The 16,388-nt window shown below is 38.9% G+C and overlaps 1 protein-coding gene across 1 annotated transcript in view; it reads right to left on the reverse strand.

The window, feature by feature from the left end:
• Window positions 1-1,843: 1,843 nt before the first annotated feature.
• The window catches only part of foxn2.L (forkhead box N2 L homeolog), a 31,380-nt gene continuing 16,835 nt past the window's right edge, over window positions 1,844-16,388 (reverse strand). The window contains exons 2-6 of the mRNA XM_018262531.2: window positions 13,285-13,811; window positions 9,888-10,012; window positions 9,117-9,181; window positions 5,821-5,889; window positions 1,844-3,083 (exon numbers count right to left, since the gene is read on the reverse strand). Of these exons, the coding sequence (XP_018118020.1) occupies window positions 2,581-3,083; window positions 5,821-5,889; window positions 9,117-9,181; window positions 9,888-10,012; window positions 13,285-13,797 (1,275 nt within the window). The 5' untranslated portion in view covers window positions 13,798-13,811 and the 3' untranslated portion in view covers window positions 1,844-2,580. The remainder of the gene's footprint in view (window positions 3,084-5,820; window positions 5,890-9,116; window positions 9,182-9,887; window positions 10,013-13,284; window positions 13,812-16,388) is intronic.

A 16,388-nucleotide genomic window follows, 5' to 3' on the forward strand; every position in this document is an offset into this window, starting at 1 on the left:
GTGCTGTTGTAACACAATTCATTCATATTAACAGCACATGTATCCTTTAATATCTTGGAATTAAAAATAAATAAATAATGAACATAAATTGCAAAAATGCTTAGAATAGCCCCCTCATCAAATAGGGATGCACCAAATCCACTATTTGGATTTGGCCAAACCCCCGAATCCTTAGCTGAATACCGAACAGAATTCTAAGGTGGGAAGGGGAAAACAAAAAGTCACACAATTTCTCTCCCCACCCCTAATTTGCATATGCAAATTCGGATTTGGTTCGGCAGAAGGATCGGCCGAATCCTGCTGAAAAAGGCCGAATCCCGAACCGAATCCTGGATTCGGTGCATCCCTAATTTTATATTCACTTGTTTTAAAGGTTTACTTATCCTTTAACTGTATTTATCCATTAAGTGCTTAAAGTGGGGAAATGAACCACCATTTAGACGTTATTTGTGTTACATTGTTATAGTTCCAGGAACTGAATGACTTTGCCTTGAAATGGGCGATTGGTTGGAGTCAACTTATTTTGCATTAAATTCCAATGGCAGAAATGCCCCAAGGCAAATAAAACATCTGAGGGGGGTCCTCTTTAGATACAGGTACGTTATGTTCCTCTTACTTGGCTCAAATTAGATTTCCCTAAACTGAAAAGTGCTTTAAAATCATTACACTCTCTACCCAAGAAGCAAACGGGTCCCGTGTGACTACACATTGATCAGCAGCTACATATAGTGGATCTCATGTGTAACTTGTCTAACAACATGGCGGGACCAGTCCCAGACAAATGGAAGTCTCTGGCAGTCGTAGGGGAAATACACAAATAACATCTAGATGACTATGTTTACTATTATATATTAGGGATGCACCGAATCCAGGATTCGGTTCGCGATTCGGCCTTTTTCAACAGGATTCAGATTCGGCCGAATCCTTCTGCTCGGCCGAACGTGACTTTTTGGCACAAAAAAGGGAAATCACGTGACTTTTTGGCACAAAAAAGGAAGTAAATAATGTTTTCCTCTTCCCATCCCTAATTTACATATGCAAATTAGGATTCGGCCGAATCTTTCAAGAAGGATTCGGGGGTTTGGCCGAATCCAAAATAGTGGATTTGGTGCATCCCTATTATGTATATAATACACAACCATTATTTATGTGCTATATATATATATATATATATATATATATATATATATATATATATATATATATATATATATATATATATATATATATATATATATATATATATATATATATATATATATATATTACACAAAAGCCATGAATATCTTGAAAAATATATCCTTATAAACAGTGACTAGTGATGTCATTTTTGTCACAACTCCCTAAGATAAATAAAGTACCCCCTGTTGGAAATAGGGATGCACCGAATCCAGGATTCGGCCTTTTCATCAGGATTTGGATCCGGCCGAATCCTTCTGCCCAGCTGAACCGAATCCTAATTTACAGATGCAAATTAGGAACGGGGAGAGAAATGCATGACTTTTTATCACAAAACAAGGAAGTGGATTTGGTTCGGTATTCGGACAAATCTTTCGCAAAGGATTCGGCCAATCCAAAATAGTGGATTCGGTGCATCCCTAGTTGGAAAATATAAGGATATTAGAAGTTACCTCGGAGTTTCATGACCTGTATAGGGGGGTACTTTATTCACTATATATATATATTTTTTTTTTTAGACTGGAGTGCACCACAGCTATAAAGTGTGGTGCACTCCAGTCAAGCGTTCTCTTCATGGCTGGGTGCTGTCAAGTGTATATATATAGATATATAGATATATAGATATATAGATATATAGATATATATATACACAGACACTAACAACATAATCACATGTGCAAACGTAAACCAAAATAAAAGCACAGAATCCGAATCATTGGGTGATCAGAGGACAAATAGGGGTCAAAGGAAAGACAAGCCTCGACCCCAATGGAAGGCAAAATCTGCCCAATCTTTCCCATCTTAATCTGTATGCAGGGGGGGCTGTGGCAAGGGAAAACCCTGAATGTCCCTTATGCTGAGTGGAATTCTACTGGAGACATTCCATGGCAGTCGAATCCTTTCAACTCTTCGCATGAAGAGCAACATTTCACGTCAATTTATGCAATTTTCCGGCGCAGTTTGCAATTTTTCTCACTCGATTTGTCACTTGATGAAGAAACCGTTGGCAAATGTATCACTAATACTGCTATTTTCTCATTCCGCTGGACAGCGACAATCCAATAAACACACAGCAGTCTAATTTGCATCACTAGCCAAAGATGATAGAGGGGAGCAGCTGTGGGACTTCTTCCCTTGAGGATCCTTAGTAGCTTATGTTGGGGGTTATCCGGTCATGCATTGTGGCTGTACTGGAAACTGGATTATTCTGAGGCAGTGATCTTAGAAGAGAAGAATAAAAGCCGAGCGAGTGAGCAGAAAATAACAAGCCTTTAGTCCTTTATGGCTTTGATCTCCTACGTGGGGATGAACAGTTGTAGAATATTGCCACGCTTCTGGAAAGGGAAGGGGTGGATAGTAGAGAAGAAGAAGAGGGAAAAAAATGAAAAATCTGCAGCGCTACTATTTTCTGTGCTTGTGAGACTGTGCCTGGGCAGTTTTTAAAAGGGAATCTAGACAGGTGCGTATTCCGGCCAGATGGAGCAGGGAGCCGGCCGCTTCTTTCAGCTCCTCGTCGATATCTTGGCTCGTTTCTTTGTGCATCTTGCTCAGGGGTAAATCATTGCTGGAGGGCTGGGGTACGTAGCCGCTATCCCCGAGTGCGTCTTCTTCATATTCGATATCCGTATCATCCTCGCTGTGAAATCCCTCGCTGCCGTCGCTTCCCGCCCGGCTGTTCTTTGGGAGGAACTCGTAGACTTCTTCCACGGACGATAAGGAAGAGACGCTGGAGCGGGATTCACAGCGCTGAGAGTCGCTGGCGCTGTAGTTGTGATCCTCCTTGGGGTCAGTGTTAATCACTTCACTGGGGTTTTCCTGAAGGCTGAGAGGAGGGCGATGCTTGAAAGCACTGGAATAACTGCGCTTCTTGGGCAACATCATCGGCACAGGCTGAGGCTTCTGACCTGGAAAAGGAGAACAAGTACCTACATCATCTTCTAAATTATTAGTTTCACCAAAACACAAAGAAACATGAAATATACGGAACACCATAAATACAGCAGTCACTTCCTGAATTACTATGGAAATAGAACCATTCCTTTCTGCCAAGTGTTAACATCCAATCTGTCTATAAGCAAAGAAATGGCCAGAGATCATCTCTATACTGCTTATAATACAGGTATTGGACCTGTTATCCAGAATGCTCGGGACCTGGGGTTTTCCGGATAACAGATCCTTCCTTAATTTGGATCATACCTTAAGTCTACTAGAAAATCATATAAACATGAAATAAAGCCAATAGGCTGGTTTTGCCTCCAATAAGGATTAATTATATCTTAGTTGGGATCAAGTACAAGTTACTGATTTATTATTACACAGAAAAAGGAAATCATTTTTAAGGTCTAAGGGAGACGGCCTTTCCTTAATTCGGAGCTTTCTGGATAACCGGTTTTCGGATAACGGGTCTCATACTTGTATGAACTCTCATGTGCCTTCGGACTTGCTCAGCCTTTAATCGCTTTTTTTGAAAGTGGGAAATTATATACAGGCATGGGGATCAGTTATCCAGAAATGCTCAGGACCTGAGGTTTTCCTGATAAGGGGTCCTCCGTAATTTGGATCTTCATACCTTAAGTCTACTAGAAAATCATATAAACATTAAATAAAGCCAATAGGCTGGTTTTGCTTCCAATAAGGATTAATTATATCTTAGTTGGGATCAAGTACAAGTTACTGTTTTATTATTACACAGAAAAAAGAAATTGTTTGTAAAAAATTTGGAGTCTATGGGAAATGGCCTTTCCTTAATTCAGAGATTTCTGGATAATGGGTTTCCGGATAATGAGTCACATACCTGTATGAATTCTCATGTGCCTTCAGAATTTCTCAGCCTTTAAAGGGGTTGTTCACCTTAAATTAAGGGGCCGATTCACTAACTTCGAGTGAAGGATTTGAAGTTAAAAAACTTCGAATTTCGAAGGTTTTTTGGGCTACTTCGACCATCGAATGGGCTACTTTGACCTTCGACTATCGAAGGATTCGAACTAAAAATCGTTCGACTATTCGATAGTCGAAGTACTGTCTCTTTAAAAAATACTTCGACCCCCTAGTTCGCCATCTAAAAGCTACCGAAGTCAATGTTAGCCTATGGGAAAGGTCCCCATAGGCTTGGCTAACTTTTTTTGATCGAAGGATATTCCTTCGATCGTTCGATCGAACTATCTGCGCTAAATCCTTCGACTTCGATATTCAAAGTCGAAGTATTTTAGTTCCTAGTCGAATATCGAGGGTTAATGAACCCTCGATATTCGACCCTTAATGAATCGGCCCCTAACTGTTCGTATGATGTAGAGAGTGATATTCTGTGACAATTTGCAAATGATTTCAGTTTTTTATTATTTAAAGTTATTTAGCTTTTTATTCAGCAGTTCTCCAATTCGCAATGTCAGCCATCTGGTTGCTAGGGTCCAAATTCCCCTAGCAACCATGCACGGATTTGAACAAGAGACTGAAATATGAATAGAAGAGGACCTTACAAGAAAGATGAGAAATAAAAAGTAGCAATAACAATACATGTGTAGCCTTACAGAGCATTTGTTTTTTAGGTGGGGTCAGCGACGCCCATTTGAAAGCTGGAAAGAGTCAGAAGGAAAAAGGCGATTAATTATAAAACTATCAAAAGTAAATAATGAAAACCAAAGGAAAAGTTGCTTAGAATTAGCCGTTCTATTTCACACTAAGGGGCAGATTTACTAAGGGTCGAATATCGAGGGTTAATTAACCCTCGATATTCGACTAGGAACTAAAATCGTTCGACTTCGAATATCGAAGTCGAACGATTTAGCACTAATCCTACGATCGAACGAAGGATTATTCGTTCGATCGAACGATTAAATCCTTCGAATCGAACGATTCGAAGGATTTTAATACAACGATCGAAGGAATATCCTTCGATCAAAAAAACGCTGGCAAGCCTATGGGGACCTTCCCCATAGGCTAACATTGACTTCGGTAGCTTTTAGCTGCCGAAGTAGGGGGTCGAAGTTTTTCTTAAAGAGACAGTACTTCGATTATCGAATGGTCGAATAGTCGAACGATTTTTAGTTCGAATCGTTCGATTCGTAGTCGAAGGTCGAAGTAGCCCATTCGATGGTCGAAGTAGCCAAAAAAACACTTCGAAATTCGAAGTTTTTTTAATTCGAATCCTTCACTCGAGCTTTGTAAATGTGCCCCTAAAAGTTTACTTAAACCCCTTTAATTGCTTTTTTCAAAGTGGGAAATTATATACAGGTATGGGATCTGTTATCCAGAATGTTCGGGCTCAGGGGTTTTCCAGATAACGTAATTTGGATCTTCATACCTTAAGGCTACTAGAAAATCATTTAAACATTTAATAAAGCCAATAGGCTGGTTTTGCCTCCAATAAGGATTAATTATATCTTAGTTGGGATCAAGTACAAGCGACTGTTTATTATTTTTAGATATGCATGGAATCCTATAATTCGGCCAAATCCCAAATTCTTTGTGAAAGATTCGTCTGAATACGAATCGGAACCTTAATTTGCAAATGTCAATTAGTGAGAAAAGCAGGAAAGAGAACCGCACACTTAAAAAGTTTTTGACTTTCTTTTTTGTGTAACCATAAAAAACATGATTTTTGGGATTCAGCATTGTAAGTAGAAACAGAACAAGGTCACTTACGATCTAAAGCTTCTTCCTTGATAGAGCTGTTCAGTAACATCATGGCTGTAGCAGCATCAATGTCAGAGTCTGAAAGAAATGAAGCGTTTGTTTAGTATTTAGCATCACATTAAGATAAAACAGTAACCCCATTGCTGTAGAAACGATATACATTTCATCTTATTTAGAAAGTTTCTTATTCCCATGAGATGAAGCTTATAATACATTTTTTTTTATGATAATTCCCCTAAAAGCCGTTTCCATTATGCAGAAATATAGATGATACTGTATGAAAATACAGAAACTCATGTTTGAATTTATTTCACGAATTTCAATGGGTTAAAGGGCATGTAAAGGCAAAAAAAATAAAATCCCATTTTTACTTTCTTTAATGAAAAAGAAACCTATCTCCAATATACTTTCATTAAAAAATGTGTACCGTTTTTATAAGAAACCTGACTGTATGCAGTGAAATTCTCCCTTCATTTACTGCTGTGGATAGGAATTGTCAGACGGTCCCTAACTGCTCTGCAGGGAAACAATCATACTTATGTACAGCAGGGGGAGCCCCCGCCTTACTTCCCAGCCATGCAGAACTCAAGCAGCTTTGTTTGTTTCCCTTTAGAGCAGTCAGCGACTGTGTAGAGATTTGTATTGGATTTTAGTTTTGCCTTTACATCCCCTTTACTGTTTCCAACTCCAGCTGCAGGGACAAAGATCATGGAGCCAGATTTAAACAGATAAACTGGGATTCTATTTGGAGGATTATTTTGCTGCAGCCACAGGTTCTGCAGAGTTGGAGAAAGTTTATATTAAACAATACAAAAACTATAAAATCCACATTAGATTACATGACAACACAGGAGCCAGTGCAGTCTGTATATTCTGATTATTAATCAGTCTTGCTGTATCAGCTTCTGGCAGATATTATTTGACTTGTGCTGTTTTGATCATTTATGACGACCCCTAAGCAGCCCAGACCTCACTGAGCATGTGCACAGTCTTGGTCTTGCAAAGATGTATAACAAAGTTACAAGATGGTGACCCCCTGTGGCCAACTTTGAAAGCATAAATCATTTGTTTGATTAGGCTTGTGGTGCAGTAAGATCATGTTTATGTTTAGTATAGAAAATACAGCATTTCTAGCCTTATTCTATTTTAGACTTTACTTCCCCTTTAATTCAGCACTAGAAAGATGTAACATTATTATCATGTTAGATTTTCATGTATATATCTATAAACAAACACTCGCAGGTTTTGGTTGGATTACAATATAAATGAATTAATACATAGGCTGAAAAACATTCAGTATGTGTATAAATACAAATTGGGGTAATTCATTTTCAATGTACTCTGCAGTCAGGGGTTTTTGATTTACTAAGCTCATTATTGGAAATAAACTATTTTACCAGTCTACTAATAAAAAAATGCCTGTGCAGTTTAATAGCTGCCTGCTATGTAATGTCTATCAATTCACTTTTTGTTTCTGTCCCTCTATATATACATTAGAATAATATTCATTATAATAAGAATGTACCAACTCCTAATAACTGTAAATAGAAGCAGTGAAAATAATCAATCATGAAGGAGGATATGGCAGAAGCAATTGTGTTTGTAAGAACAATACTTGAGTTTGGATGGTATTTAACAGCTATTCTACAGCTATATGTCAGCTTCCATTTATATTTATATATATATAATACACAAAAGCCATGAATATCTTGTAAATTATATCCTTATAAACGGTGAGTTCTGATGTCATCAGTTATAAACGGTGAGTTCTGATGTCATCAGTTATAAACGGTGAGTTCTGATGTTATCAGTTATAAACGGCGAGTTCTGATGTCATCAGTTATAAACGGTGAGTTCTGATGTCATTTCTGTCACATGACTCACCGAAACTTGTGTATTATAATAAATAAAGTACCCCCAGTTGTAAAATATGAGGATATTAGAAGTTACCTCGGAGTTCCATGACCTGTATAAAAACACTTGGCCTTCGGCCTCGTACTTTTATATGATCATGAAACTCCTCGGTAACTTATAATATCCTTATATTTTACAAGAGGGGTATATATATATATATATATATATATATATATATATATATATATATATATATATATATATATATATATATATATATATATATATATATTATATATATATATATATATATATATATATATATATACACGTTCTTTTAGGTTTTCCAATTGTTTTTGGTTTATGTAGTTTAACTTTGATTTTGGTTTAGAATTACCAAAGAATGTGGTTTATATTTTTGAGCTTTGGCAGTGATACATTGCTGTGTATGTTGTGTACTTAACTTCTTTCAACATGGAAATTACATTAGTATATTAAAGGAACAGTAACACCAAAATATGAACGTTTTTAAAGTAATTAACATATAATATACTGTTACGCACTAGTGAAAAAAAAGTTAATAAACAGATAAAACATCATTGTACTGCACAGAGCTTATCTGTTATCTACTGTGTATCCTGTGCTTGAATGGCTGCCCCATGGCTACACAGCAGCTTGTTTATATAATCTATAGTAGTACTTATCTGTTATCTACTGTGTATCCTGTGCTTGAATGGCTGCCCCCATGGCTAAACAGCAGCTTGTTTATATAAACTATAGTAGTACTTATCTGTTATCTACTGTGTATCCTGTGCCTGAATGGCTGCCCCCATGGCTACACAGCAGCTTGTTTATATAAACTATAGTAGTACTTATCTGTTATCTACTGTGTATCCTGTGCTTGAATGGCTGCCCCCATGGCTACACAGCAGCTTGTTTATATAAACTATAGTAGTACTTATCTGTTATCTACTGTGTATCCTGTGCTTGAATGGCTGCCCCCCATGGCTACACAGCAGCTTGTTTATATAAACTATAGTAGTACTTATGTTATCTACTGTGTATCCTGTGCTTGAATGGCTGCCCCCATGGCTACACAGCAGCTTGTTTATATAAACTATAGTAGTACTTATCTGTTATCTACTGTGTATCCTGTGCTTGAATGGCTGCCCCCATGGCTACACAGCATCTTTGGAGACACAGATCTTTACTGCTAAAGGGCTGTGGTTGCCTTGGGCTGGTACAGAAGCACAAAACATCATGTACAACATTTCTACCTACTTCTTTAGTTAGGCTTTAGTTCTCCTTTAAACAAACAAATAATAAACGATGAGAGGGATTTGATAATGGGCTGGAGGTTCAGATTTCCTCAGTGAGTGTTCAGCCTCCTGTAGAAGTCAGTAACCTATATGACCTTCAGTGTCAACAAAGTGAATTATTTGGAAATATACCTTTAACATAATGTATCTGCTTCCGTCTCGATGCAGAAGTTAAAACATACGGGCGGGACGATACACTGAAATGAAACACAAAATCAGTTTTAGTCTTTGAGCATCTTGTATAAAGGAATGGAGATATATATAGAGATAGACAGCTAGACAGCTAGACAGATAGATAGAGTGATAGAGTATACACAATAGCCTTGAATAGCTTGTAAATTATATCCTTATAAACAGTGACTAGTGACATCATCAGTTATAAACGGTGAGTTCTGATGTCATTTCTGTCACATGACTCACTAAAACTTGTGTATTATAGTAAATAAAGTACCCCCAGTTGCAAAATATAAGGATATTAAAAGTTCCCTCGGAGTTCCATGACCTGTATAAAAACAATTTGCTTTCGGCCTTGTACTTTTATATGGTCATGAAACTCCGACTGTTTTATTATTACACAGAAAAAAGAAATCATTTTTAAAAATGTGGATTATTTGGACAAAATGGAGTCTATGGGAGATGGTAATTCTGAGCTTTCTGGATAATGGGTTTCTGGATAACTAATCCTATACCTGCATATGCACAATTATTTATTAATTAACCCTTCACTTGGCTAAATCCTTATGGGGAACTGTTTAAATGTGTAGAGTTGCTCGTGACCAAATAAGGACACTGGGGCTGCTTTATAAACCCAGGGCTAATTTGTGGATCAGGGTCGGGAGTGGTTTCTATAAAAGAATAGTAAAAGAATAGTAATAAAATAAATAGCGCATTGATTGGACTTACCTTGTAGGAGAAGTGGGAGGGGTGTATAAAGCAAGTGCTGAAGAAAATGGCTGTTTCTTTAATGCTTGAATGAGACTTGGTTTATACTCTGGATCAACACACCACAGGGATCCTTTTCCATTTACCTGTAATAAAGTGCAGTGTAGTTAATCTGTATTTATACATCCAACACTACTGCAAATGATTCAGCAACAAATGAGCAGATCTTTGCCAGATATGGGCACAGCCAGATGGGTGTTATCCATGTGATCCCAATGTTTGGCCCTCAGATACAACAAAGGGCCATTGGGAGAACAACAACTTGCTGAAGCAGCATCTTTTATCGGCCAGGAATTGTTTCGTATAAAATTAAAAATGGGGTAAATAGACAGTCTGTGCAAAATAACAATGTATCTAATATAGTTAGTTAGGCAAAAATGTAATGTATAAAGGCTGGAGTGAGTGGATGTGTAACATAATAGCCAGAACACTACTTCCTGCTTTTCAGCTCTCTAACTCTGAGTTAGTCAGTGACTATAAGGGTTAGTTCACACAGGGCGTTTTTGGGAGATTTGGTCACCTGGCGACTAATGGACTTGTCCCCAAACGCCTTCCCTGTTCCTGGCGGTTTCCTCGTGAAAATGAACCGCCGCCTGTGTTTAGCGTCTGCGTTTTTTTAATTTTAGCCGGAGCAGGATCAGGGAAGGCGTTTGGGGAGATTGGTCGCCGCAAAAACGAGTGGATTAGTCGCCAGGCGACCAAATATCCCCAAAACGCCCTGTGTGAACTAACCCTTATAGTGACTGACTAACTCAGAGTTAGAGAGCTGAAAAGCAGGAAGTAGAGTTCTGGCTATTATGTTACACATCCACTCACTCCAGCCTTTGGGTAAGGCCAGACAATGAGATTCGGGGGGGGTTTTTGTCGCCTGGCGACTTATCGCCACGTCTTTTGCGCGACTATCTCCCCGAACTGCCTCAGTGTCTTTTCCCCATACAGCTACAGCGCAAAATCGCCTGCGCTAATGCACACGCGGCGATGCGTTTTCAATAGTCGCCCAAAGTTGCCTCAGTCGCGCAAAAGACGTGGCGATAAATCGCCAGGCGACAAAATCTCCCCGAATCTCCTCGTCTGGCCTTACCCTTATACATTACATTTTTGGCTAACTAACTATACTAGAAACTTGGTTTATTTTGCACAGTTATTATTTTTACACTAAACTGTTCCTTTAACCTTTGGCTCTGTATCGGAGTTGTTTCCCCAACGCATTTCTTCAGGTTAATCAGCTCCTGATTAAAATGACCGTAGAGTGTGTATATGTGAGTACAGAGCTTTATCTCTGCTTGGGCAGGAATTGATGAACTATATCAGTCAGCACTATATAAACAAAACCATATTCTGCGCTCTTCATGCAGGAATTGCCTTGAATGACGAGATGTAGGAGATTAACCCTTTCAAGTCCCTCAAAGCTCCTCATATGGCATTTCCCTAAACCAGTGATCCCCAACCAGTGGCTCATGAACAACTTGTTGCTCCCAGTGGCCTCAAAAGCAGGAGCTTATTTTTGAATTCCAGGTTTGGAGACAAGTTTTGGTTGTATAAAAACCAGGTGTTCTACCAAACAGTCTCCTGTAGCTGTCAGTCCACATAGGGGCGACAAATAGCCAATCACAGCCCTTATTTGGCACCCCAGGAACTTTTTTCATGCTTGTGTTGCTCCCTTTTTATACTTTAATGTGGCTCACGGATTAAAAAGTTTGGGGACCCCTACCCCGGAGGATGATTATAATTATACTTTATATTTTAAAACCCATTGACTGAAAAGGAGCTTAATATAATTGACGGCTATGAAGCACATTTTATATACAGTATAAATACATACACACACACATATACATATATATATTATATATATATATATACACACACATACACATACGTCTAATTTTGTGATCACACAGATATTATTTTGACTGCTATATAAAAGCAAGTTGAGTACCTACTGCCCACACATAATCTGCCCACTCCCTTCTACATCTCATTCGTCATTTTGTCCTGTAGTTTCTTTATTATAAGGACCTTTCCCCTGTGTCACTGCTTTAGAATGACTGGCTGATTTGGATTGACCCTGCTCCCATATTCATCATATTCAGCTCCCTACAACTACAATATCTGCTCTGTCTTTTAATAGTTTCATAATACTGACAGGAGGGCTTTTTGGAAGAATTTGAAAGAAATGTTATTGGCCAAACACAGGACAGATAGATGGACTGATAGATGCCTTGTATTCTTCTCTCAGCAGAACATTAACATCTGTAATAGTTATATGTTTAATTAGAATAACGATTTATGGTTTAGAAACTAGGAAGGTGATTGGCAGTTATTATAGTGATCACAGTAAGAAAAAGGGGCTAGTTCATCTGAATGGAGTATTTGTTGTCTGGCAAGTATATAGCTACAGACAGGCTATTTAGGGGTGATCTATATACAGATAATGGGTGCTGGTATTTCGGGGTGTTCTATATAGAGATAATGGGTGCTGGTATTTAGGGGGTGTTCTATATAGAGATACTGGGTGCTGGTATTTACGGGTGTTCTATATAGAAATAATGGGTGCTGGTATTTAGGGGTGTTCTATATAGAGATAATGGGTGCTGGTATTTAGGGGTGTTCTATATAGAAATACTGGGTGCTGGTATTTAGGGGTGTTCTATATAGAGATAAATGGTGCTGGTATTTAAGAAAAGCCTGAGAGGTAATAGGGGCAGACCTGATATTTAAGGGGCTTTTTTTGCACTCGAATCCATACACGAGTCAGACCTACAAAGAAAGCAGGAAGCTGTGACTGTATACAGAGCCCTTATTGTATCTCCCTTTATGTTGCATAGAACAGTATCACTATATAGAAGTTCAGCTTTGATTGTCAGCTCTTTGATTTGAGTTTCCATCTTGGGCACGGGGACACAGTCCTACAGCGGGGGCTCCAGAACACAAGCTGCTCTCACATTACTGAAAGCGCCAGCAGAAGGAAGTGCTGCCATGACAACCCAAACCCGACTGCCATCTGAGACCATGGCTAGACTTGCAGGTCTATAGTAACTGTTTAGGTGCCGCAGCTTGTTCAGGATGGGGTGGCTCTGTCTCCATGAAACTCTACAGCAGCTCGACTGTAGCAACAGAAGCAATAATGGGAAAAAAAAACCAAGAGCAAATTTTCCAGAGAGCAAATGCCTCTTCCTGATGAAATGACTCCAAAACAGCAATAGCAGACAGAAGAGAAGAGATGCACATTATCATTGATCCGTACGAGTCAGAGAGCTCCTCCCTATCTATTCCAATATAAAGACACTCATTTCTTACCGACTATAAGAGACATGGCAGTTGGGTTCAATAGCTGCCAGTGGGTTCGGGCACCTACCTTTCCGTGACTCCTCTCCACCTTCTGAAAATATTTATTGAGCGAGAGGTTGTGTCTGACGGAATTCTTCCATCCGGTGGGTGCGGTGGCAAAATAGGGGAATCGATCGAGAATCCAGCCGTATATGTCTTTAACTGGCAGGCATTTGTTAGGGGAGTGCTCGATGGCCATGTAAATGAGGAGGCTGAAGGAGTAGGGAGGCTTGGAAGAGGCTGACAGTTTCTCTGGAGTCTGACAGCCAGACGGGGAAAGATCTCCTTCGATGTCGTACAGTGGGCTCCCCGCCGACACCCCCTGGCTCCCCAGACTGAAGTTATTGAGTAGGTTTGTGCTCTCGTGCAGCCAGTTTAGGTTGGTCAACTCTTCGTCCGTAGCTTCACTATCCACCATGGAGGCCTGGCCCACCTCCTCCGGCAAACTGCCCATGTTCTCCGTCTGACTTAATCCCGGGACTTTCTCCGCCGCTGGGCTCTCTATGTTCTTGTCGGGAGTCATTCCGGTTACCGGACCCATGGAATTATATTACTCTGTAACAAAAGACCGTTTTTTCGGTTAAGATTCATAAACATGAAAGACGCGAGAGAAATAACAGGCCGGAAGTTAGAGAATTAACTATATATTAACTATATATGTCCCAGGACTCCAAATCAGCTAAGAATCCAAAGTTTATTAAATATCACATTAATAATGATTAGGGACCCAGGATTCGGACATTTTTTAGCAGGATTTGGATTCGTCCGAATCCTTGTGCCTGGCTGAGCCGAATCATAATTTGCATAATCAGGAGCGGGTAGGGAAATCACGTGACTTTTCGTCACAAAAGAAGAATTTTTTTCCACTTTTTCCTTTCCTGTCCCTAATTTACATATGCAAATTAGGATTCAGTTTGGCCATATCTTTCCCCGATGATTCGGCCGAATCCCAAATAGTGGATTCGTTGCATCCCTAATTTTGATACATACTGACCCCATATGGCCCAGTATATGGGGTCAGTATGTACCATTTTTAATGTGATGTTTAATAAACTTTGGATTTTTAATGGATTTTGACTCCTGGGACATATATCTTATATATACAGTAGTTAATTGCTGGTGCAAGTCCCTATAACTCGTTTGCACATTATCAATTAGCTACAGTATATAGACTCCCCTAATAAATGGTATTAATGGTAATGGTATTAGAAGGGGTGTTTCTCCTTTAAGGTAACTTTTATTGATTATATATAACTTATATTATAGAATGGCCAATTCTAAGCAACTTTTCAATTGGTTGTCATTTTTATTTTGAATTGCTTTATAAGTATTTGCCTTTTTCTTCAGACTCTTTGCAGCTTTCAAACAGGTGTCGCTGACCCCTTCTAAAAAGCAAATTCCTCTGTAAGGCAACAAATTATTGTAATAACAAAGTAACAAAGTATTGTTATTGCTACTTTTTATTTCTAATCTTTCTATTCAGGCCTCTCCTATTCATATTCCAGTCTCTTATTCAAATCAGTGCATGGTTGCTAGGGGAATTTGGACCATAGCAACCAAATGGCTGGAATTGCAAACTGGAGAGCTGCTGAATAAAAAGCTAAATAACTCAAGAACCACAAATAATAAAAAGTGAAGACCAATTGCAAATTGTCTCCGGATATCCCTCTACATCATACTAACAGTTAATTTAAAGGGGAACAACGCCTTAACAGACCTGGAAGCCAGACTTTTGCTTCATTATTATTATTTTCATGAGTCAGAATATCCCTCTCTACATCATACTAACAGTTAACGTTAAGGTCAAGAACCCCTTTAAGAAGTTAGAGAAGTCTCAAAATGGCATTTAGGAGAGAGTTTTCCACCTTCATAATGACATATCGGCTCAAATAAATTGGGGGGAAATGATTGGTCCCCGACATTATTGTATTTGCCAGGGGTTTTGAAATGATTGAGAAATGGAATTGCTGCTGAAAGAAAGATCTGAACTATTTGTATTCTATGCACTGCTCGTTGGCACCTGCTACATTGTTTCAAGAGCAAACAAACAAACAAACGTTGCTTTTAAATGGAATTAAATGAACCGATAGCTGTAAAAACCTTTGACCTGGTTTAATTAATACATATTGGAAAGACGCAGAGTATGGGGCATCTTCTTTCATTGTGTAAAAAAGAAAATGTTTTTGGGTGGAGTTTCCCTTTAGAATTCACAATAACAGTTTAATGGACGGCCCATGAATCAAAGCAAACAGGGTAATGTAGAGAGCGACAGATTATGATACTTCAAGCAAAGCATTTACTTAAAGGGTAGTTCAGCTTTAGGGTGAGGCCACAATGTGCGTTTTGGGGAGATTTGGTCGAATGGCGACTAATCGCCTCGTTTTTGTGGCGACCAATCTCCCCAAACGCCTTCCCTCACTCTGTGCCAGCTAAAATGAAAAAACGCCGGCGCTAATCACGCGTGGTGATTCGTTTTCCGAAGTCGCCCGAAGTTTCCTCATGAGGCAACTTCGGAAAACGAACTGCCACGTGTGATTAGCGCCAGCGTTTTTCATTTTAAGGCGGAGCAAAGTCAGAGAAGGCGTTTGGGGAGATTGGTCGCCGCAAAGACGAGTTGATTGGTTGCCAGGCGACCAAATCTCCCCAGTACACACAGAGTGGACTTACCCTTAAAAAAGGGAAGACCAATTAAAAATTTGCGTTCTACAACATAGTAAAAGTTAATTTCAAGTTTTTCAGCTTCCAAATGAAGGTCACTGCCCTGGTAGACACAAAAAAATAAGACTTTCTGCATGAGGCTATAATTTAATTGTTACTTTTGATGAATAATTTTATTATTCGTATCCTGGTCTCTCATTCAAACCACTGGTTGGTTGCTAGGGTAAAGTAGACGCTAGCAACCAGACAGCTCCTGAAATTCCATACTGGATATGGATCAGTAATACAAAGTAGCAATAACAATACATTTGTAGCCTTACAGAGCATTTGTTTTTTAGATGGGGTCAGTGACCCCCCATTTGAAAGCTGGAGTCAGAAGAAAAAGAGAAATAATTAAAACTATAACAAATAAAAAATAAAGACCAATTGAAAATATAATTAAAATTGGCCATTCTAGATCGTAAGCTAAAAGGT

The sequence above is a fragment of the Xenopus laevis genome, chromosome 5L (assembly GCF_017654675.1).
Source record: "Xenopus laevis strain J_2021 chromosome 5L, Xenopus_laevis_v10.1, whole genome shotgun sequence".
Classification (NCBI taxonomy): domain Eukaryota; kingdom Metazoa; phylum Chordata; class Amphibia; order Anura; family Pipidae; genus Xenopus; species Xenopus laevis.